The sequence below is a fragment of the Cibotium barometz genome, chromosome 10 (genome assembly GCF_041138505.1).
Source record: "Cibotium barometz isolate CiBa-2024 chromosome 10, ASM4113850v1, whole genome shotgun sequence".
NCBI classification, from domain to species: domain Eukaryota; kingdom Viridiplantae; phylum Streptophyta; class Polypodiopsida; order Cyatheales; family Cibotiaceae; genus Cibotium; species Cibotium barometz.
Genome location: NC_141055.1, coordinates 39261187 through 39284180, shown reverse-complemented (window position 1 = coordinate 39284180; position 22994 = coordinate 39261187). Strand labels below are relative to the sequence as shown.

The 22994-nt window shown below is 45.7% G+C and overlaps 1 protein-coding gene across 4 annotated transcripts in view; it reads right to left on the bottom strand.

Moving 5' to 3' along the window:
- The window catches only part of LOC147634883 (exocyst complex component EXO84B-like), a 33594-nt gene extending 10801 nt beyond the window's left edge, over nt 1-22793 (bottom strand). For all 4 annotated transcript variants that reach the window (XM_086804102.1, XM_086804103.1, XM_086804104.1 and 1 more), the window contains exon 1: nt 22099-22793. In XM_086804102.1, the coding sequence (XP_086660228.1) occupies nt 22099-22284 (186 nt within the window). In that variant the 5' untranslated portion in view covers nt 22285-22793. The remainder of the gene's footprint in view (nt 1-22098) is intronic.
- Between the last annotated feature and the right edge of the window lie 201 nt (nt 22794-22994).

Here is a 22994-nt window from a genome sequence, read left to right as displayed (position 1 = left end):
CTCAGAAGATCCATAATCATAGCAATGCGGTCGGGGTCGGGGTCGGATCCAGTGAAAATAAGATCATCAACATACAAAATGATAATCACAATGTGATCCTCCTCTATCAAAATATAAAGGTTACAATCCATAGGAGCAAGGTGGTTCCAAACGTAGTGAACGATACGTTTAATATGTTTGGAAAACGTGCTAAAAAGATTCCAAACGTAGTGAACGTTGCTCCCGATATATATGTATACAAAATTTATAGTTTACTTATAAACTTTTGAAATATGAAGTTTAAAGATACATCAATGAACATTAAAGCACTTACTAATACTATGCAAACTTTAATTTCAATTTTGCACAACTTACAACTTACAAGTCAGTGAAGTCACAAGTGACAATGGCAAATGCAAATATCAAATAAAATAATTAAACAACGAACATAAATGAAAGTGAGATGGATCATGGATAAATCATAAATCATAAGACTGTAGACATATGTCATACATGACACATCATACTACAGAGAATATGATCTCAATTCTGATTCCTAGATGCTAGGCACCTGAGCCCCTCAAACTAAGAGACTGGGCCTGACAAACAAATAATAGCAACTAGCTACTCATCTAAACCAGATGATGACTCTGAAGAAACATCTCCATCCGTCAACATGTCGCCATCCGAGTCATAGTCAGGCTCTCTGACCACCGGCACTGTAGCAATGGCGTCACTCGTATCTATGGGCCCCTCATCTAAGGGATCATCATCATCATCATCATGTGCAAGAGACGCGCGCTGCTGAGCTATCTGAGCACGGCCTCGCCCTCGCCCTCGACCTCGACCACCACGACGGCCCTGACCACCTGGACTGCTAGTAGAAGCTCCATGAGCATCAGCATCTACAATACTCATAGCTCGTGATCAAGCACGTGTAACCCTGCGATCTATGCTCCCAAGCTCTCTGTGAAGCTCTCGATATATCTCCTCCTCATCTCGCAACCGGTCCTCCTAAAGCTGAGCTTCTGCATCACTAATATGAGCGAGGAGCCTATCGAAGATAAAGGGATCCACCTGCCACATGTGACATGGCACATAACACGTATCAAGAGTCAATACTCAATGCTGAGCATTCATCAGGACTCAAGATTCAATACTCATGACTCATGAGGTTACACATATGAAGTTTAATAATAAACATTTCGAGTTGGCAAGTAATTTATCTCCTTCACACCAGTGGCTATCTTGAGTGTGCGCGAAAGACAGAGGTTGGATCGACAAAACACCAACCTCTCTTAACTGCAGAGTACTCAAGCGATTGCGGATCTTGGTGTGCACAAGAAAGTATGCACTCCAATTCCGTTTGCATGCACCAACAGAGCAACTTTGCACATGCCACATAGCACTGGCAAATGTCAAAAGACAAGATTACACATTGGCTGCATTATACAAACTAAGAACTTCAAAGTTACAAACCTGAGATAGCAATCTAAAGGCCACTTTCTGGACAGTTTTGGCTTGGTATCCATGGATGTCCCACCACGTAAGTGGTTCCGCCTGCCCTTGAACTGCTGAGGCACTCAACTTGCCAAAGGCAACTCCCACCCGATTGCAGTAGACGACCAACTCCTCATTGAAGGTCACCATGTTATCCTAGCTAAGCACTTGAGACACATAAGCATCCTTGAGCAAATTGAGTTGCGTGTCTGTTTGGAGCTTGACCTTGTTGAACATCGGATGGAGTAATGCTGCAATCCCACGAATGGGACGACACATGAAAGTCCATCGCGAGTCAACAATGGCCATCACCTCGCCACGTCTAACATTCCAAATTTCAAAATAGATATCCAATAGTAAGTACATCATATAACCAAAATTACAGCACGTACCATAAACCATATTACATAATCAATATTAGATATACGTGGTAGGAGTGATAGTCGGCGAGGTGACTAATGACACCATCTCTCTCATCCAATGAAAATGATGATAGAGGAGCCCCAATGTAGAGCCCTCCATGTCACTGAATCGGATGAAGACATACATGGGTTTGAGGAGCTTTGCTAAGTCCTCAATATCAAAGCAAAAGGACTCATCCAACACTTTGCGTTGGATGTATCGAGTGGGCTCGCTGGTCGAATCACGCATCTCCGTCCATGCTGGTGATACCACTGAGGGTCGAAGTGCATCCTGTACCTCATGTAGCATGCTAAGCACAAAATACAAATAGGCAAATCAAGTCTTGGATGGCCGCACCATGTCCAAGTGTGAGTGGGATCGGAAGATAGATAATGCCTGGTGTTTCTTCCTGAAGAAGGTAGTGATGCGTACGGCCTCATCCACAACCGGCTTCACCCATCGAAGCTTCCCTATGTCCTCCATCATGAGGTCCAAGCAGTGTGCAGCACATGGAGTCCACACAATGGATGGGAACTCTGCCTCAATCATCTCTCCCGTGCTCTTGCAGTTGGACGCATTGTCCGTAATGACCTACACCACATTCTCTAGGCCAATATCAATAATAGCCCGCCTGATGTGCTGGAAGATGAATGCTGCATTGATCCTCTCCCCTGCCTTGCCTGCATCCACTGCACACAAGAAATATGTGCCCATGCAACTAGAAACAAGGATGTTGATGATATGTCTTCACCGCACATCACTCCATCCATCTGAAATGATACTACAACCATGCTTCTTCCAAGATGATCTTATTGGCTCTAGTGCATTCTCTATGCGCTGTTTCTCATCCTCTAGCATGGTTGTCCGCATCTTCTGGTAGTCTAATCCAGTCCAATCCTCACATGGACCTACATCGGAGACGGCTTTAATCATTCTCTTCCACTGATCTGTGCGAAGGACATTGAAAGAGATATTGCACTCAATGAGAGTGCGCTCTATCTCTATCTCTGCCTTCCGCTGTCTCTCCTTCACCCATGAGGATTGGTTCAATGTACCATGTAGAGTGGTCTGATGGTGTCATCTTGCACTACCACCTGCAATATTCTCCACATGAGACTGTCCATCATCTACTCTAACCCTCTTTCGGCTACGACCTGCACCTGAACCTGTGGATGGCCCTTCCACTAAGCTTGACTGTGACATCTGTCCACCCACATATGAACATGCTGGCCCCCCAACAGCTGATGGGCCCATATGCGCAGGTGTTTCTAGCTGCTCATCCTCAATGATGACTCTACTATCCCTACCAAGCTGTGATCCGATGAAGATCGGTGGGTTCTCCTGCCGAATCTCATCAACCGCCTCCTATGGTGCATTTGCTCTTGGTCCAATGTTGCCTCCCGTACCTTGGCCAACATGATAAATAACACGAGTGGATGTGCTAGTAAATATTTCTCCACAATATTTGCACTTCCACACGCGCGTGTTGGAGCGACCGACACTTGGGGTGTTGGGTGTGCCTTGAATGATGGTGTGCCTTGCCCATACGGAACTTGGTACACAAGGCATCTATGGCATATGCACAAAAAACAATCAAGAAAATGGAGAAATGTCAAGACAAGTCACGACTCGAGAGTTATAATATATATTTCAAAATTCAAGCACAATACGAATAAAATTTCAGCCAGTGTAGGGGTCCGGGGAGGTGCAACAAAGAGAGCCTTATGGGGGGGGGGGGGGGGGAGAGAGAGAGAGAGAGAGAGAGAGAGAGAGAGAGAGAGAGAGAGAGAGAGAAAGCTGTATTAACGTCTACTAGAGGCTGAACTCGACCTATGAGACAAATCAATATGTACAACTGTCAATGTCCTCTGGATGTCCAGAAAAAAAAAAGGACAAAATGAACATGAAATAAACTATGAAAGTGTTGAGCTAGTGGGGGGGGGGGGGTGTGATGGATGGAGCACTACTGCTAGAGCCTTAGTATGCAACCTATATGCGTAGACTTGCAGTAGGGGGGAGAGAGAGAGAGAGACTTGTGGGAGAGAGAGAGAGTCTAGAGAGAGAGAGAGAGAGAGAGAGAGACTTGCGGGAGAGAGAGAGAGAGAGAGAGAAAGAAAGAAAGATATATTAACGTCTACGAGAGGCCAAAGTTGGCCTATGAGACAAAAAATAATACAACTGTGTTCTTCCGGTCATCGGAAGAAAAGAAAGAAAAGAAAAAGTGTGCATGTGTCTAGATACAATTGTGAATCATCATGGATGGGTGGAGCCCATATACAAACAATATAAAGGGGGGTGGGGATGTGGATGGAGTGCTAAGGCAAGATGCATCTCTATATGCTGAAGGGGTAGTACAAGCATGCTATGCAGATCTATGTCTAACTCCATCCAGTGCCATAAGAGGGATATAAGATATCATACATCGCCGATGCTGAGGCTGTGAGTGGCGTGAGCATGTACCCTGAGTCTGAATGAAAGCGAGCTAGCCTCTCCTGTGTCTCCATCTGGTGTCTCATCCGGATAGCTGCTATCTCTCGGTGACGGAGTCGGGGTGCTCTGTGTCCAGTATGTCTAGGTCTCCTCCTGGCTCTCAATTCCTCTGCTCTCTGTGCGGTCACCCCACATGGTACATCAGCTGGCACTGGCATAGCTCTCTGGAAGAAATCTGTGAGCTGGGACTGTCTCCCACCCCTAGTGGGAGCGGGTGTCTGGAGGAGTCTCTTTCGAGAACTATGAAGCTCTAGTAGTAGTCTGCCAAGCTGTCGCTGGTCCGAGGCCTCCATCAACTAATGTAGTGAAGAGTGCTCCTCAAACAATCCTACATATCTATCTCTGACCCCCTTGTGGGCTCTACATCGACATACAAAGTGATCCTCAGTCTCCACCTCCTCGTGGCACAATCTCCATATCCGCTCAGCCCTAGGAACCCGTGCCGCTCTCCCAGCCTCTATCTCTAGCTGATGTGATGAGACTCGTAGCTGTCCAATAGCAACGCGAGAGCTGTGTGGCATGTATACATCCATATACCGCGGTCCCATCCCCTGAGATGCTCATAAAGTGGTCTCTGTAATACATCATCTTCAGTGGTAGTGGGCTCTCTCGTGCTGTCCATGTCTCCTGTATGTAGCGCTGCCATATGTCATGTCTCATCACTCTGTTCCTCTCATTGAGAGAGAGAGGTAACCCCGTGGAGCAGACTGACCATACCGAAAAGGTGGCAACCGCTCAATGTCTATCCCATGATGTGAGAACCACTGTAGCATCTGTGCATACCAAGATCCAGTGTGTCCAGCCTCGGCCAACTGTCTGGATGCCTCAAAAGCTCGGCGGGATAATCTCTCTGTGGGCATCTCCCTCATCCTGTATATAAAGGAGATCGTCTCGAACAATGTGATGGGAGAAACTGAATTAGGGTTAGAGTTCATTCATGGGAGACATACACAGAGAAGCAAGGGAGAGAGAGAGAGAGAGTTGTGGGGATAAGTCAACTCATGAGGCATGAGTGTGTGACTCCCCTATCACACATGTATATTGCACTAGTACACATAGTGCACTTAGTACATTAAAAGTACTAAGTGTACTATGTACTATAACTTATGGGCTTGTACACACTATAAGGGTGGGCATAACGCCTTTACCCCAACAACCTCCCACTTAAAGGCAAAGTGCCCTTAAGTAAAGGAAAAGAAAAAATCAGCATGTACATGATAATATACAAGGCCATATCAAGGCTGAAACTGGCCTCATCCAATGCCCATCAAGTGTCTGCAATGAGCAAACCGCTCCGGAGGCAAACTCTTTGTCAACAGATCAGCCGGGTTGTCATCCGTATGAATCTTAACAAGCTGAATTTGCTTGTTCTCTATCACCTCTCTGATGAAGTGATACTTCACATCCACATGCTTCGTCTTTGCATGAAAAACAGGGTTCTTTGCCAACTGAATGGCACTCTGACTGTCACAATGCAACAATGGAATATCCCCTGTATAGCCCAAATCAACCACTAACCGAGATAGCCATAATGCCTCCTTGCAAGCCTCTGTGGCTGCAATATACTCGGCCTCTGTAGTAGATAAGGCTGTGCACTTCTGCATCCTGGATATCCATGACACAGCACCTCCTGTGAATGTAAATACATAACCGGTAGTAGACTTCCGGTTATCTGGATGACCGGCATAATCCGAATCCGTGTAACCATGCACTAATGCATCCTGTTTGCCAAAGCAAATGCACAAATCCTGTGTGCCCTTCAGGTATCTCATGACACCTTTCACTGCTTCCCAATGCTTCTTGCCAGGGTTGGCCATGTATCTAGAAACCACTCCCACTGCAAATGCAATGTCCGGCCTAGTAGCAACCATGGCATACATGAGACTGCCACAAGCTGAAGCATACGGAATCTTGGCCATATCAGCCCTGTCTCTATCTGACTGTGGGCTGTCCATAGCACTGAGTTTCACATATGGAGGCAAAGGAGTACTAGCTTTTTTCCCCCCGTCCATATTGAACCTCTGCAAGACTTTGCCAATGTATTCCTTCTGAGACAAATACAACACATGCTGATTTCTGTCCCGAAGTATCCGCATACCCAAGATGTGATTTGCATCACCCAAATCCTTCATATCAAAGGTTTCATGCAGCCTCTTTTTCAATGCATCCATCTCTTTACGAGATTTCCCGGCAATCAACATATCATCAACATACAAGGTGAGGATCAATAGACTGCCATCCAAAGCTTTCTTGGTGTACAAGCAGTGATCTATGTCACTTCTCCTGAATTTCTGTGATTTCATGAATGTATCAAATTTATGATACCATTCTCTTGGTGCCTGTTTGAGCCCATAAAGACTCTTTTTCAGCTTGCATACAAGCTTCTCCTTTCCACTCACTGCATAACCCTCTGGCTGCTGCATATATATCTCCTCATGGAGATCACCGTGAAGAAAAGCAGTCTTCACATCCATCTGAATCAAGTCCAGATCATCATGCGCAACCAAAGCCAACACAGCTCTAAGTGTGGTCATTTTGACCACTGGAGAGAAGATCTCATCAAAGTCCACACCATATTCCTGCTTGAAGCCCTTAGCCACTAACCTGGCTTTGTATCTTGGCTTTGCATCTGGTGCAACTTTGAGCCTGTAAAGCAAAACCTTCTTGCCTGCAGGCAAATGCACCAACTTCCATGTTCCATTTTTATGCAGAGAATCCATCTCTGACTTCATGGCACGCTCCCATAGAGCCTTGTCTGCCCTCTGTAAAGCCTCTTTATAACATGAGGGCTCCCCACAGTCAGTAAGCATCAAATAGTCAACCCCTGGAACAAACCTGTCAGGGGCTCTGGAGGGTCTAGTGGACCTCCGTACCCAATGACCATCATTTGCAGGTTGCTGTCCAGCCTGCATATCACCCATTGGTGGCTCCTGTTCCATGCCATAAGGCTGAAAAATCATGCCCGGTATATCCTCTAACTGTGGTATATCCATAGGGATATCTTCTGCCATCTCTGGCTGTCCATTTGGACCATTTTCAGCACCATTTAAGGGCTGGTTTTCCTGCTGTAATGGCTGATTTATGTTACCATATTATAGTAGTGATGTGTGTGAACACACTTAGGACCGCCGGGGCACTTTTTCCCTCACTAGGAGGTTTTTTCCCCCGTGCATTGTATATACGCCCATTATCTTCTAGAGCTTGTAATCTTTCATTTTTGGCACTCATAATACACTACTGTGTTGTGCTCAAGCTTCCTCATCTTCTTGAAGTTGTGTGTGCATTCCTGCAACCCTAATTCCAACAATTGGTATCAGAGCAGGCTTCCTCCTCCCGGGCAGCATCACCGGCACCTGCCGCTTCATCTCCTCCGATTGCAACGAGGTTTCACGAGCGTCTGCAGGTTAGTATATGCCGTGGGCGAGCCCGTAGGGCTCGGTCGTTTCAGAATTTTGATCTGAAGTCATTTCGCCCTCCGTTTTTGCATTCCAAGTACTGCGCAGGCAAAATCGTCCTACTGTGCAGATTTTCTGTCAAGATTAAAATCTGCAGGACAGGTGCCCATTCGTCTGTTTTGGGCTGTGCTATATAGCACAGGTCGATTTTATACAGGTTCACCTCTTGCAGACAGCATTTACATCTAGTAGTACAGTCATTGGCCATGGCTGACAACAATGATGTATTCCGCATGTTGGCTGCTGAGGATAAGTTGGATGGCACCAACTATCCATTGTGGGCATATATGATGCGACATGTATTGGTAGCAAAGGGGTTATGGAATATTGTGCAGGGTATTGATGCACGTCCTATTGTGGCTGGGAATGCTGCAAACACATCAGAAACAGGTACTGTTGATGATGGTGCAGGCACAAGTGCTGTAGCAGCTGTTCGGGAACCACCACTTTCAGCAGAGCAGATTCGTTGGGATGGTAGAGATGCGCAGGCTCATGCCTTGATTGCGCTGTCTGTCAAACGTACCATTATCCCACATATTCGCTCCTGCAGGACTTCTAAGGATGCTTGGGATGTACTTGCCACATTGTATCAGGCAAGAAATGAGGCTCGTGTTGCTTATCTCCGAAAACAGTTGGAGAATGAGCATATGAACGAAGGTGATTCTATGGATAGCTTTTTGACAAAGATCAAGGACTTCAAAGAGCAGCTCATTTCTGCAGATGAAATCCTGTCAGACAGTTCACTTGTGCAGACTGTTTTGAATGGTCTACCAGATTCTTATCAGGGTTTTGCTTCCACTCTTCGCTTGATGATGAAAGGCAATCCCAATGCCTTATCATTTGAGGAGTTAGTTTCTGTTTTGCTGCAAGAAGACCAGTCAAGGCAAAACAGGAATATTATGCGTGTCGCAGATCAAGCTTTCGGTGCTAGTCAGAGAAGCGGGAAAGGTAAAGCTGGCTTTTCTTCTAGTAAGCAGAAATCTGCAAATGCTGCGCAACCAAAGAAGGAAGACAAAGATGAGAAGAAGGGTGACAAACAGAAGACATTTTGCAAGTACTGTAAGGGAAATGATCATGTCATCAAAGCGTGTCCTAAGCTGGCTGCGAAAGAGGCTAAGAAGAAAGAGGCTGGTATGGCTGTTGCAGATGCCTCTCCTTCTAACAATGAATCTGCTAATGTTGTGCTAGATACAGAATGGGCATTCAATGCGCAGTGCAGTTATGACCCATCTTTGCATGACACATGTATGTCTGCAGTAGATTTAGATGTATGGTACTTTGACAGTGGTGCCACTAAGCATATCACCTCGCAGCGCAGTTTATTCACTTTCCTTGAGTCTGCTCCCACAGGGAATACTGTCACTTGTGCCAATAACTCCTCTTATCCCGTTAAAGGAGTTGGACAGATTGTGCTGAATGTTGCAAATGGCAACACCTTTACACTTTTTGATGCATTGTATGTGCCAGGGATCAAAAAGAATCTGCTGTCAGTCTCCGCATTTGCCAAAACAGGTTTGGTTGTAAAATTTGTGGATGACAGATGTACTGTTCATGATCTCTCTTGTGGTGACATCATTGTAGCATCTGGTTCACTATGTCGAGGGCTGTATAAGCTCAATATGGATGGCAAATGTGTAGAGGATTCAGCATGTGCTATTATGGATACGCAGGCTATTTCAAATGCAAAACTGTGGCATGCACGTTTTGGTCATCTGAATTTTGCAAGTTTGCTGCGCCTGCAGAAATCTGAAATGGTGTCTTCTTTGCCTAAGCTTGAGGCACCTGTCAAGCATGTTTGTGAGGGCTGCATATTGGGTAAAATGCAGCGTGCTTCCTTTCCCAAAGATGGATCAGTGAGAGCTGAACGCAGATTGCAGCTTGTTCACAGTGATGTTTGTGGTCCCATGCAAACACCATCATTTGGAAACTACCTTTACTTCGTGACTTTCATTGATGATTTTACCAGGCATGCATGGGTATATCCTTTGAAGGCAAAGTCCGAAGTGTTTTTGTGCTTCAAACAGTTTTTGGTTATGGCTGAAAATGTGTCAGAAAGTAAGATGGGCACCCTCCGTTCAGATCGAGGGGGGGAGTATATGTCTTCAGAATTTAATGCATTTCTGGCTGAGCGTGGGATAAAACACCAATGTACAGTGCCGTATACACCACAGCAAAATGGTGTGGCTGAGAGAAAAAACAGGTCTCTCATGGAAATGGCAAGATGTATGGTTAAGAGTCAAAGTCTACCACATGGTTTTTGGCTTGAGGCTGTCATGTGTGCCACTTATGTACTAAACAGGTGTCCCACCAAAGCATTACAGGTTGTCACTCCATATGAGGCTTGGCATGGCCGCAAGCCATCTGTTGGCCATTTACGTGTTTTTGGTTGCCTGGCATCTGCATTAGTGCCTGTGCAACATCGCAGAAAATTGGATGACAAAGCTGTCAAATGTATTTTTGTTGGATATAGTGCTGAGAGCAAAGGCTATCGTTTGTATCATCCACAGACAAAGCGCATTTTGGTTAGCCGTGATGTTGTATTTGTGGAAGATGCAGTTCAGCCCTTGGTTTCATGTACTAAGGAGACAGATATCAGCTCACGTGATGTCTATGATACATTGTTGCCTCTTTTCAGTGGTGCACAGTCAAGTGCAATACCTCATGAGGCAGTTTTTCAGCCTATGCAGGTTTTAAATGATGGCACAGATCAGCCTATATCTGATGCAGATGTGCATGATGCACTTGAGGATGAGAGACAAGAGATTGAGGGCTCTAGGAATATGCCTAGATGGCTGGTGCAGACTTTGCGTGACAGCAAGTTGGATGCCCCTTTGTCTAGTCGCACTCGTTCTGGCTCTCACGGTGCCTCTTATGCGTCAGATTGTTATGCATTGGCTGTTTCTAGTATGTGCGATGAAAGTGAGCCTGTTTCATTTGATGAGGCACAAAGTTCAGAAAATTGGATGGCTGCTATGCAAGCAGAATACGATGCTATTATGAAGAATGGTACATGGTCTTTATGTGACTTGCCTCCTGGCAAGAAGGCCATTGGCACTAAGTGGGTATACAAATTGAAGCATAAGCCTGATGGCACAGTGGATCGCCATAAGGCTAGGCTTGTTGCAAAAGGTTATGCTCAAGAGAAGGGCATTGATTTTGATGAGACTTTTGCTCCCACATGTCGTATGACCACTGTTCGTAGCATCTGTGCATTAGTAGCTCATAATGGTTGGAATGTACATCAGCTGGACATAAAGACTGCGTTCTTAAATGGAGATTTGCATGAGGAGGTGTATGTATCGCAGCCTCGTGGTTTTGTTCAAAGAGGGCAGGAAAACAAAGTGTGCAGGTTAAAAAAGGCTTTATATGGTTTAAAGCAAGCTCCACGAGCTTGGTATGAAAAAATACATGCATATTTGACTGCACATGGGTTTCAGAATAGTCCAACAGAAAGCACTTTGTATGTTAAACGTGTGGATGGTGTACATCTAATCATTGCTCTCTATGTCGATGACATGCTGCTCACAGGACCAAATGAGAGTCATATTGCTGATTTTAAGGCTGATTTGAATGCCTCTTTTGAGATGTCAGATTTGGGGCATTTGCATCATTATTTGGGGATACAATTTAAGCAGTGTGATGGAGGTATTGCTTTGTGTCAAACAAAGTATATTGAAACATTGTTGCGGAGATTTGGCCTTGAAGACTGCAAGCCTATTGCTACTCCAATGGAGACAGGTTTGAAGTTGAGTCTTCATGATGCTGGAGATCACTTTGATGTCACACTCTATCAGACAGCTGTTGGTTGCCTCATTTATGTATGCATTACGAGGCCAGACATTCAGTTTGCAGTCTCACAGGTGAGCAGATTTATGCATAGCCCAGGCATTAAGCATTGGCAGGCAGTGAAGCGTATCTTTCGCTATTTGAGTGGTACTCGGCATCTTGGGTTGTTTTATCCCAAGGGGGGATCATTGCCGCCAGATTTACATGTTTTTTCAGATTCTGACTGGGCTGGTTGTTATGACACACGCGTGTCCACGAGTGGTTTTTGCTTCATGCTTGGAAGCTCATGCATATCATGGTTGAGCAAGAAGCAGCCTACTGTGGCCACTTCTAGTTGTGAAGCTGAGTACAGGGCAGCTTTCACAGCTACGGTTGAGTGTGTGTGGCTCAGACGCCTTATGGCTGATTTGGGTGTTGGGCAGCCATCTGCCACCACCATCTTCACTGACAGTCAGAGCGCATTGGCAGTTGCGCGGAACCCAGTGTTCCATGCTCGTACGAAGCACATTGAGGTGCACTACCATTATGTCAGGGAGAGACTCTCTGCAGGAGAGATCAGTTTGGCTTATGTGCCAACACAGGATAACCTTGCAGACCTTTTCACAAAGGCTCTGCCTCGTGAGAAGTTCGAAGCTTTTCGCAAAGCTTTGGGCTTACTTCCTTTTGTGGATTCGTCCACATAGCTAGACACTTCCCTATACATGAGTGCTAGCTCTTGTTCACCGCATCACTCCAGGGGGGATTTGTTACCATATTATAGTAGTGATGTGTGTGAACACACTTAGGACCGCCGGGGCACTTTTTCCCTCACTAGGAGGTTTTTTCCCCCGTGCATTGTATATACGCCCATTATCTTCTAGAGCTTGTAATCTTTCATTTTTGGCACTCATAATACACTACTGTGTTGTGCTCAAGCTTCCTCATCTTCTTGAAGTTGTGTGTGCATTCCTGCAACCCTAATTCCAACAATTTACAGCCCTTTGTTGTTGTCCATGATGTCCATCATCATCAAAGATGACTCTGCCAGGCTCCTGTTGCCTTGCAGGCTCCTTATACATGCATGTTTCATCAAAAATGACATCATTGCTGCGTATGATCTTTCTATTCATGGGATCCCAAAGTCTATACCCCATTTCACCTCTGTCACCATATCCTAGGAATATGCATTTGTGAGACTTAGGATCAAGTTTGGTGCGCATTTCCCTGCGTATGTGCACGTACGCAACGCAACCAAACACTCTCAAGTGCTTGTATGACGGAGGCTTCCCTGTCCATACTTCTTCTGGCACTTTCCCACCAAGCCTCGTGTTAGGTGACCTGTTTATAAGGTGAACGGCTGTCATAACAGCTTCAGCCCAAAAACCATGAGGTAATGCAGCATGTGACAACATAGAACGGACCTTCTCCTGTATGGTCCTGTTCATCCTCTCTGCTGTCCCGTTTTGTGGAGGATCATAAGGAGTAGAGAGCTCCCTCTTGATGCCTTTAGCATCACAAAAGTCCTGAAACTGTTTGGACATATACTCTCCACCATTGTCGGAACGCAAAGCCTTCAGTGTTTTGCCAGTTTGATTCTCAACAAGAGCAACAAACTTCTCAAACACTGAGAATGTATCACTCTTCAAACGAAGAGGATAAACCCACACCTTGCGTGTGGCATCATCTATAAAAGACACAAAGTATTTTGCCCCTCCCAAAGAAAGCTGAGGCATCTCACATACATCTGTATGCACAAGCTCTAACTGAGCATCTTTCTGTCCAAGAGCTTTCTTGTGGGGGCACTGTAGTTGCCTACCATATATACAATGCTCACAAAACTGAAAACTTGAAAACTTTAGAGAAGGCAAGTAACCCAAACGAGACAATTGCTCCATTCCTTTGACACTCATGTGTCCCAACCGGCTATGCCACATAGAAATTTCCGGCAGCTCGGTTGCATTTACATTAGCATGGTGACAAACACCTGCATGCATGAAGTAAAGAGTGTCCACCTTAGAGCCTCTGGCAACAACCAGTGAGCCCTTACTAATTTTCCACTTTCCACTACCAAATGTGGTAACATAATCAGCATCATCAAGCTGTCCAGTAGAAAGCAGATTCTTCTTGATCTCAGGCACATGCCTGACATCATGGAGCATAAGCTGTGAGCCATCTGAAAATACAAGCCTCACATCACCTCTGCCAAGAATCTTGCATGCATGGTTATCACCCAAATAAACCACTCCTTCATTGCCAGCAGTATACCTGACAAACAAGTCTCTGCAACCTGTGACATGAAAGGAGGCACCTGAATCAATGATCCATGAGTGCATACCATGACCACCTGTCAGAAGTGAATGGGCATCAAGTGAAGAAGTAAATAGGACCTCATTTTCACTGCCACCTGCTTGTGACACATTGATTTCTTCAATCTTGACTCCACTTTTGCCCTTTGGCTTTACATCTTTGGCTTCATCCTTCTCTTTGTCTTTGCCTTTTCCCTTTTCTTTTTGATCATTTTTCCATTTGTAGCATTGCTTTTTAATGTGTCCCTTCTTGCCACAATAATGGCATTCCAAATCCTTTTTGAAGCGAGACTTGCTCCTTCCCCTTTCTTGGCTTTTACCCCTTTGCTGGGATCTCCCACGTGCATTCATTGCATTGGACTTTCCAACAGAGTTGTTTTTCCTGTTCATCTCTTCTTGAAGAAGAGCACCCTCAACATCTGCATATGACAGCATAGCATTCGAATTGCTAGTGGCTGTCCTGAATGTGTCCCAACTCTCTGGCAAAGTGCATAACAAAAAAGTGGCTTTGAACTCATCGTCCATTGCCAACTTTTGATTTATAACTTGGCTGACAATACCATTAAACTCATTGAGATGGGCTATCATAGATGCCCCTTCCTTCATCTGAAGACCTATGAGTTTCTTCAACCAATACACTTTGCTTGAGGCACTTTGTTGAGCATACAAGTCCTGCAATCTCTGCCACATTCCCCAAGCTGTCTTCTCTTCACGAATGCTGAAAAGTAATGAGTCTGACACAGACAACATGATAGTAGATCTTGCCAGCTCATCCATATCTTCCCACTCTTCAGCAGTAAGAGAAGCGGGCATCACACCCCTTTCTTTGATAGGCTTGTGCTGCTTTTTCTGGAGCAACACATTGTAGCACTGGGTTTGCCAAATATCATAATTATGCGAGCCTTCAAGCTTCTTGATGTGAAGCAATGAAGAGCTCTCACCTGTGGTTGCCATAGCAAAATGCAACCTGTCAATGCCTGACTCCCTGCAAAATGTGCAAACACTGCACCCAAAGCACACAAAGTGCTCACAAATGTTCTCCCAAGCTTTATCTCCCACTGCAGAAGCAAGAATGCAACTTTTCTCCCACTTTATGTGATGAAAACACCAAAATCTGGTTGCTGCAGATTTTGGACAGCACCTTAAATGTGCTCTTTTGCCCTTCCAAAGTACTGTACAGCAGTACCAAGTGCTCACCAATGATGTACCAAACCTGTACCGGCAATTTCAGCAGCTGAAATTGAACCTTTTGGTCACTCAAAATAGTGTACAGCCATGCCAAAACATGCACAAAGCTGTGCCAAATCTGTACCAGCAGGTACAATAGCAATAAATGCTCTCCTGGCTGTCCAAATGAGTGGAAATCAGACTTTTACAGTCCTGTACACTGCATACAACAATCCCGAACAGAAATTGGGCAAAAGCCCCTTGACTGCAAGCTGATTTTTGAGGATTCAAGGCATAAATGTCTTGCCTGCTGCTTTGCCAAGCTCAACAAGCATACAAACTTGAAAAGCCCCTTGATTTGAGATCAATTTCTGATCATGCATGGTACATTGGCGCACATGAAGGCATTCAGAGTGTTCACGATGCTTCCCCTTGGCCACATATACATCCAATACATGAAAGCCCCTTGATTTACAGGCACATTGAGTGCTTGTAAGCATCAACACATTATTCACAGCATCAAATGAGATTGCCTACAAGCAAATCAACCAAATCGGCACAAAAGCCCCTTGATTTGCACTGCAATTTGCTGCAATTTTGCCCAAATGTGCAATTTTTCACATCATACAGCATGTATGAGTGCTTAATTGCACAATTACATCAAAAGCCCCAAATTTCGACATCCAATTTCCTGCAAATTGATCCTGATTTGACCAATTTCCTGCAAATTTATCCTGATTGTGACCAATGTCACCCAATTTTGCCAATTTTGCTCAAAAATTGAGCAATTGGGCACCTGTACCTGCTCAATTGATTTAATTGATAAGAAATTCGCAAAAAATTAAAGGCAAGTACCTATGAAATTCTGAATTTCTCTGATTTGCAGGTTGATTTCTGTTGCAGGAGGGGGGGGGGCGTGATTTTGCTGTTGATGCTGCTGCTCGTCAAGCTTCTGTGCAGGTGGACACAAGGGAGTCTTGCCAAGCCTTGTGCAGAAGGTTGTGGCTTCTTTGACAACCGAGTCAGAGGCTTGTTCTGTTGCATTTGCAGAGGCGCCTCTGATTTGGTAACTGTTGATACGCCTTCGCCCCCTCCACTTGCTACGCGCTTGTATTCGATGGAAGTCTTCGCTTAGCGCCTTGTACACGTCGACGGGCTTTCTTCGCTTATGTTTCGCCTAGCGCCAGCCGACGCCCAGCGCTAGGCCTTCGCTTGCGTTTCGATTGCCACACTCGCCTGGCTATGCGCCTTCGCTGTCTCCGCCAGCAGCGTTAGTCTTCGCCTTACAACCCTCGCTTGTACGCATGGGCATGATGCCTCGGGCTATGGCACAGCTGCTGCTACTGGGCAGCGTGGATTCGCCTGCTAGGCAGCGTGGATGAGCCTGCCCACGCTGCTGCTTCTCTCCACCCACCTGTTTGCGACTGGTCACACAGTCGACCAGTAGCCAGTGCTGCACAAAGGCGACCAGCGCTGCACAAAGGCGACTCACAGAATGAGCAAACGATTCTTGATGAGAGGGAGGGGAACCTGGTGACCAAGGCTCTGATACCAGTTGATGGGAGAAACTGAATTAGGGTTAGAGTTCATTCATGGGAGACATACACAGAGAAGCAAGGGAGAGAGAGAGAGAGAGTTGTGGGGATAAGTCAACTCATGAGGCATGAGTGTGTGACTCCCCTATCACACATGTATATTGCACTAGTACACATAGTGCACTTAGTACATTAAAAGTACTAAGTGTACTATGTACTATAACTTATGGGCTTGTACACACTATAAGGGTGGGCATAACGCCTTTACCCCAACACAATGCCTCCACTGCCATAGGTGGTGCAGCAAACTCAGCTCGAACAATGTCGTGCGGGACGGATGGTTTGCTGCGTATCATCCTCGAGAGCATCAAGATCTGTGGTCTCTGCAGCTGTACCCATGTGGAGGCTGCAAGCCCTGGTGCTCAAACCGCTGCTGCATACATCAAGGCTGGTGTCAATAATGTATCAAGGAGCCACCCCTTCGTGCGGGGTTCCTGAAAGTGTGCCTGATGACACTGACGCTCAAGGCCAACAAGAGCTGCATTCCCCCGGGTCACTCTGTCTCGTGTGCAGGAGGGAGAAAGAGAGAGAGAGTGGAGTCGTGGACTCTTGAGCCTGACGGCCTGTGCGGGGGAGAGAGAGAGAGAGAGAGAGAGAGTGAGAGAATGACTTGCGATGAGCACAGCACGACCAGAGAAGCGGCGAAGCCCAACAAGACCAGCCCACGAGCGGAGAGAGAGCCGCACGCACGTAAGAAACACACCCAAAAAAAAAACTTGATGTTGACGTGCATTCATTTTTTAACCTACATTAATCAAAACCCCACGTTCACTAACGTTAGTGAACGTTTCAATCGTTCCAAACGTTTAAATCATATCCAAACGACGTTTGGATGCAACCTTGCGTAGGAGTTCTCTCAAAGAAATGAGAGAGAAAGAAAGCATCCATCTTTTGGTACCACGCCCTAGGAGCATGTTTAAGGCCATAAAGAGCTTTCCGTAGAAGATAAACATGGTCCTCAAAACCATCGTGGATGAAGCCAAGGAATTGTTCAACATATGTTTCCACCTGAAGGTCCCCGTTGAGAAAGGCGAACTTGCCATCCATCTGAAAGATGGGCCAAGAGAAGTGAGTAGCAATGGCAAGAACAGTGCAAATGGTGGTATACCTGGCAGTGGGAGCAAAGGTCTCCGAGAAATCCTCGCCTTCCTTCTGGGCATAGCCCTTAGCCACCAAGCAGGCTTTGTATTTGTCGAGTGAACCATCGGCTAGAAACTTCACTTTATAAGTCCATTTCATGCCAATAACCTTCCTATGAAAAGAGCGGGAAACAAGTTCCCATGTGTGATTTCTGTTAATGGCATGCATTTCAGTATCCATCACAAGCTGCCAGCCTGTCACTCAAGAATTTGTAAGGCCTCCTCTGGTGTAGAAGGCTCCACATGATGCATCAAGGAAGTCATCAATGCAAAGTTAATTGTAAGCATGCCAGCACTAGTGAGGTTGTAATCTGGTAGATCTCCTCAATCCGGATGGAGCAATCCCAACCTGATAAATGGTCAAGAAGGGACTTGAGAATCCCGCAATGTAGAGTGGAGCCACCGCAGAGGGAGAGAGGTACTTGGCGGAGGCAGAGGAGAGGTAAGAACCAATGGTGAGGGTGAATCCAAGGAAGGTGTTGATGAAGCTGCTGGGAATGCCGGGGATCTGGAAGTCTACGGGGTTTCATCAAAGCGCACATCTCGAGATAATATAACTGTCTCTTTGTACGGATCCCAAAGCCAGAAGGCTTTGGAGTGTTCGCTGTAGCCAACGAAGATCATTTTGGTGGATTTGGGTTCAAACTTCGTCTGATGAGAATCGCGAACATGAAAATGAGCATCACATCCACAGATACGGAAATGAGAAACTGATGGCTCTCCTAGAATATGCCTCCTCTCGAGTCTTCTCATCGACCGCCTGTGTGGGGGAACGGTTGATGATGTACACAGCAATGTTAACTGCTTCAACCCAAAACTCCTTGAGAATGAAAAAGAAGAGATGAAGCCATCTCAACCATTCTGTTGAGGAGTGTGGAGAGTGCATCCATACCAAAAAATTCCGAGAGATATGGCTGGTTCAAGTTGTAGGAGATGACTGTGTGAGCCCGAAGGTGAAATTCCGAGAGATATGGTTGGTTCGAGTTGCAGGAGATATGGTTGGTTCGAGTTGCAGGAGATCACTGTGTGAGCCCGAAGATCCACGCTGATCTAGGAATTCAGAGTCTGTGGTGAGTTGGTTGCAAGGTCGGGCTTTGGAGTATAAGCATTAAACCGCCAAAGATCAAGACCCACCAGAAGGTTAATTGTAGCCATTAAATTTGGAGTCTTTCTCCAACTGGGGAATGGTGAAAGTATTTGAAGCCATCCTCTATGTGAAAACTCCTCGAAAGCGTAAGAAAACGCAGACTACAGATCTAAGAAGACAAAAAAGAGAGAGAGGGTTTAGAAGCAAGAGGGAGAGAAAGGGTGGGGAAAAAAAATGTAGAAGAGGCTATTAATTCAGCAAAAATATGCATGTAGATGAGAACCAAGCCAAAAACCAATCACCACTGGCCAAAGCCTAAGCTAAGGTAAAAGTAGAGGGGTGAAGACGAGAGTCCCTCACGATGCACCATGAAGGTTGGGTGGGAGTGGCAACTAGAACCTGACGTTCTAGTTAGTTCGGGGTAGGGAGGCAACTCCCCAGATGAAAAACGCAGCCCACCTCCTCTGGGAAGAAACAGATATAGGTGTTGTCCAGTAAATCCTCAGTCCTGAACCCACTCTCATACCATGAGAGAGTGCCAAACAATGAAAGAGAACTGAAGTTCACAAATACAGGATGCACAGGAACTAAAGGAAGATCATATACACCAAAAGGTGGTTACAAAGCTGGAGTCGGCAGCAAGAGGCACACCATAGGTGCAGCCAAGATCCCAGAATATGCAAAAAAATGAGATGATACAACTGAGGGCAAAGCCCATGCTTATATAGCACCTAGAGAGCCCAATCGACCAACATAATGCAGGCCGATTGGAGCATAAAACAGAACATGCCAGAAAAAGGTGCCAAAAATGTGGAAAAGATCCAAAAAAAATATGGGAAAATTCCCAAGCTGGGGGAGGCCATACTACCAGAGCCTATCCTAAGGGACCCTTGGCAAGACCCCCTGTGATCCGCCATGTCCATGGTAGGAATAAGGTTCTTGGTCCACGTCCAGACCACAATGAATCAATAATAACCCAAGACTCACTTAAATAGTACTTATTGCTACTATAAATAACAGTCTAGTCATAAATAGCCAATAACCTTGGATTTATTAAATCTAAACCCTAGCCACCTGAATCCGCCTACTTTTCCTAATCCGAGGACTCCCCCGAGCCCTCTCCTACCCAACATATTCTAGCTATTGCCAAAACCATATGCTCAATAGTACCATAGACAAACTCAACCATAGAGATGTACCTCTCCCAAGTAAAATGGTCAGCTAGAGCCATATGCACAAAGCATACCCTCCGAAACATGATCCCACCCTCTCTGTCTGCCCATTGGATTGAGGATGATCAAAAAAACACAAGTCTGTCGAATCTCTGGATGACCTGCTAAAAGAGCGTCGTGACAATCATAAGAGATCTCTCCCCTGATCCCAGTACAATCCGGCACACAGACTCTTATCATCCAGGAACAACAACCGTCTCCGAATAAAAGTACTAACACCTCCCACTCTATGAGGTGGAATGTTCCCTAAGTCCTGGTTTAAAACAATGGAGCTCCCTCCCTAGACCTACTGCCAATGCTGAATGAGATGCCCATCGGCCCAACATAGCCCTCTCAAGGAATCATATAAGTCAGCACAAAACTAGGTAAACGATTCACCCACTCAATCCTAGCAACCCCATCCAAATCACCCTTCCGATTTGCTTGTCAAGTCTTGCGTAACTCTATCTACCGTAGGGTAACTACCCTCCATAAGGATAGGACATAGCAAGGTTAGAAAATATAGACACACTTGGAAACTCTACATGTTGCAAATCCTAGCGTCCCATACCCCTACAATATACACCATATAAAATTTCCTTGAGACTTTTAAAGCCAGGTCCAGGTAATCAATCCTTTCCCAACTAAGTCTTGGTGCACTACACCTAGCTCCCACAGGGACATATACCATGCGATCTATCCCAATCCTGAGATATTCTGACTATTGTTAGGAAATCTCTTCCTCCCCCAATTGGCTCATCCTCAAAGACTGAGACCCTAGGATCCAAACAATCCTATGATCAACCAACCATCCAGCTAGAAGACCACAATTCACTCAGTAGAGAAAGCATTTGCGAAACCGGCATCGATGCTTCTTAAACCACTATCACCCAATCATCTAAGTTAACCATTATAAATCATAATTAACATAAGATGAAAGAGTACCAACACATTTAAACGCTTCATAACAAATATACATTATATTACGAATTCTTGTTGAGTTACAAAAAATAGAGTAGGACCACAAAGACACCCTCCAAAATACTAGAGCATCTTCCATTACAAAGGACAAAACATGACCCTTTCAATCACATGGATGCATAACTCTGAATATATATTAATCACTCAGACACCTGCCTATTCCAGATCTGTTCAAGTCCCACTGCCAGGTTCACATGTTTAGTCGGGTTCGTCTTCACTCCCAACTTTTGCACAAGTTTGGCAATAACGAAGTTATGAGTGCAACCAGGGTCAAAAAGGATGTGCATAGTCTCCCCTAACACGGACATATCAAGTCGTTAGGACCGAAGACTGCTATGTTGAAAATATATTCCATGCAAGCATTGTGACCTAAACTAAGAACTTGAGGGTTACCTATGACTTCAATCAAATGAGCTGCCTTAGTCTTCGCCTTCGGACAACTCGCCTTCATATGGCTCCTCTCACCACAAGAGAAACACCTGCCCTCCCTAATATACTCCTCCCTAATGTATTGGAGGATCTGCTGATGCTTCTAGTCTTTCTTTGGATTGGGTTCACCCAAAGACTGGGTTTGGTCTTGTGGATCCTTCTCAAACTTAGTTTTCCGTTTCCGTTTCCCACAACCCTCGTCTAGAGCCAAGGGACTTTCCTATTCCACTGGTGTGGATGATGTACAGGCCCTCATTGTGACTATCTCCTACTAGCCCTCATGTGTAATCTCCCCACCAAAGGCACCATCCATTGAGCGCCACCCCCCTTCCCCTCCCCTGAACACGCTCTCAGACTGGCATTGTCTCTCTTTTTTCATGAGTTCTCTTTTCTCTACTAACTGAGGATCTTTTTTGGGAGGAAAAATGCCTTGATAGCTTTGTTCAGAGCATTTGTTTTAGATGGGCATGGAGCATTTTTTTAGATACCAAGAAAAGACAATAAAAGCTTCGAGTTTTCTTTAAACGTATTTTTAGGCATTGTATTATAACTGTGACATACATCAGAATGGAGCAAGCCTTTCTACACGTACCTTTTCACTCATCGTCTGGCATCTGGACTCCACGAATCCATCGGTGTCAAATCTCTCAAGCTTGAAAGACCTGATCTCATCGATCAGTATCTCTGTCTCAGCGTGATGGTGGTGGTGTGCAGATGTTCCGTTGGCCAGAGTTGGATGGCTTGCTCTGTAACGCATGGAAGGCTTCAAAGAGCTCATTGAGGTCTCGCAGCGCTAGCAGTTGCGGTCTGTTCTTAACCCAAAAGTCTGTGCTATACTCTGTTGCAATCTGGTGATTGTAGTCTGTTGAGAGCTGCCAGCCCTAAACTCTCAAGGAGCCCTAAACGCTGCCAGCTCTGTTGCGTACCTCTGATAACCCTGAACTCTGATGCAGCCTGGCAGAGCTCAGAACTGGATTGGCTCTCTGCGTCGCAGCTGATCGGCTTACCTGAAGCAAGCTCTGTTGGCCCTAACTTGTGGTTCGATTAGAGAAACGGTCACTCTCAATGGCAACCTCCAGTCACCACGGCGGCGAGTCGATGAATTAGTCCACATCTCCACAGTCACAGCGTGGATTCACACGCATCCGACCTTAATAACTTCACAGGGTCCGCGGAGGCCTAACAGTTGCGTCCGGGTTGAAAGCGCCGGAGACATGTGAACCCGTCAGCGCTCCCCAACGTTGGACGACTGACTCCGTCAAAGGCGAGGCCGTGGAGGGTTTGAAGAGGTTAAAAAGTTAACAAACTGTCAGCTTTTACCTACTACTGAGTACTCATCTAGCCAGTGTAGAGGGTTTTGAAAATTGAAACCTACACTCCCGGCCCTTCCCTCTAACCTGCAATAGCAAGTTGAGCCCCCCCTATACCTCCAAATGTAGAGGATTACGGGGGCGGCCTCTTAGCCTTCAAATTTTTTGGATGATGTGG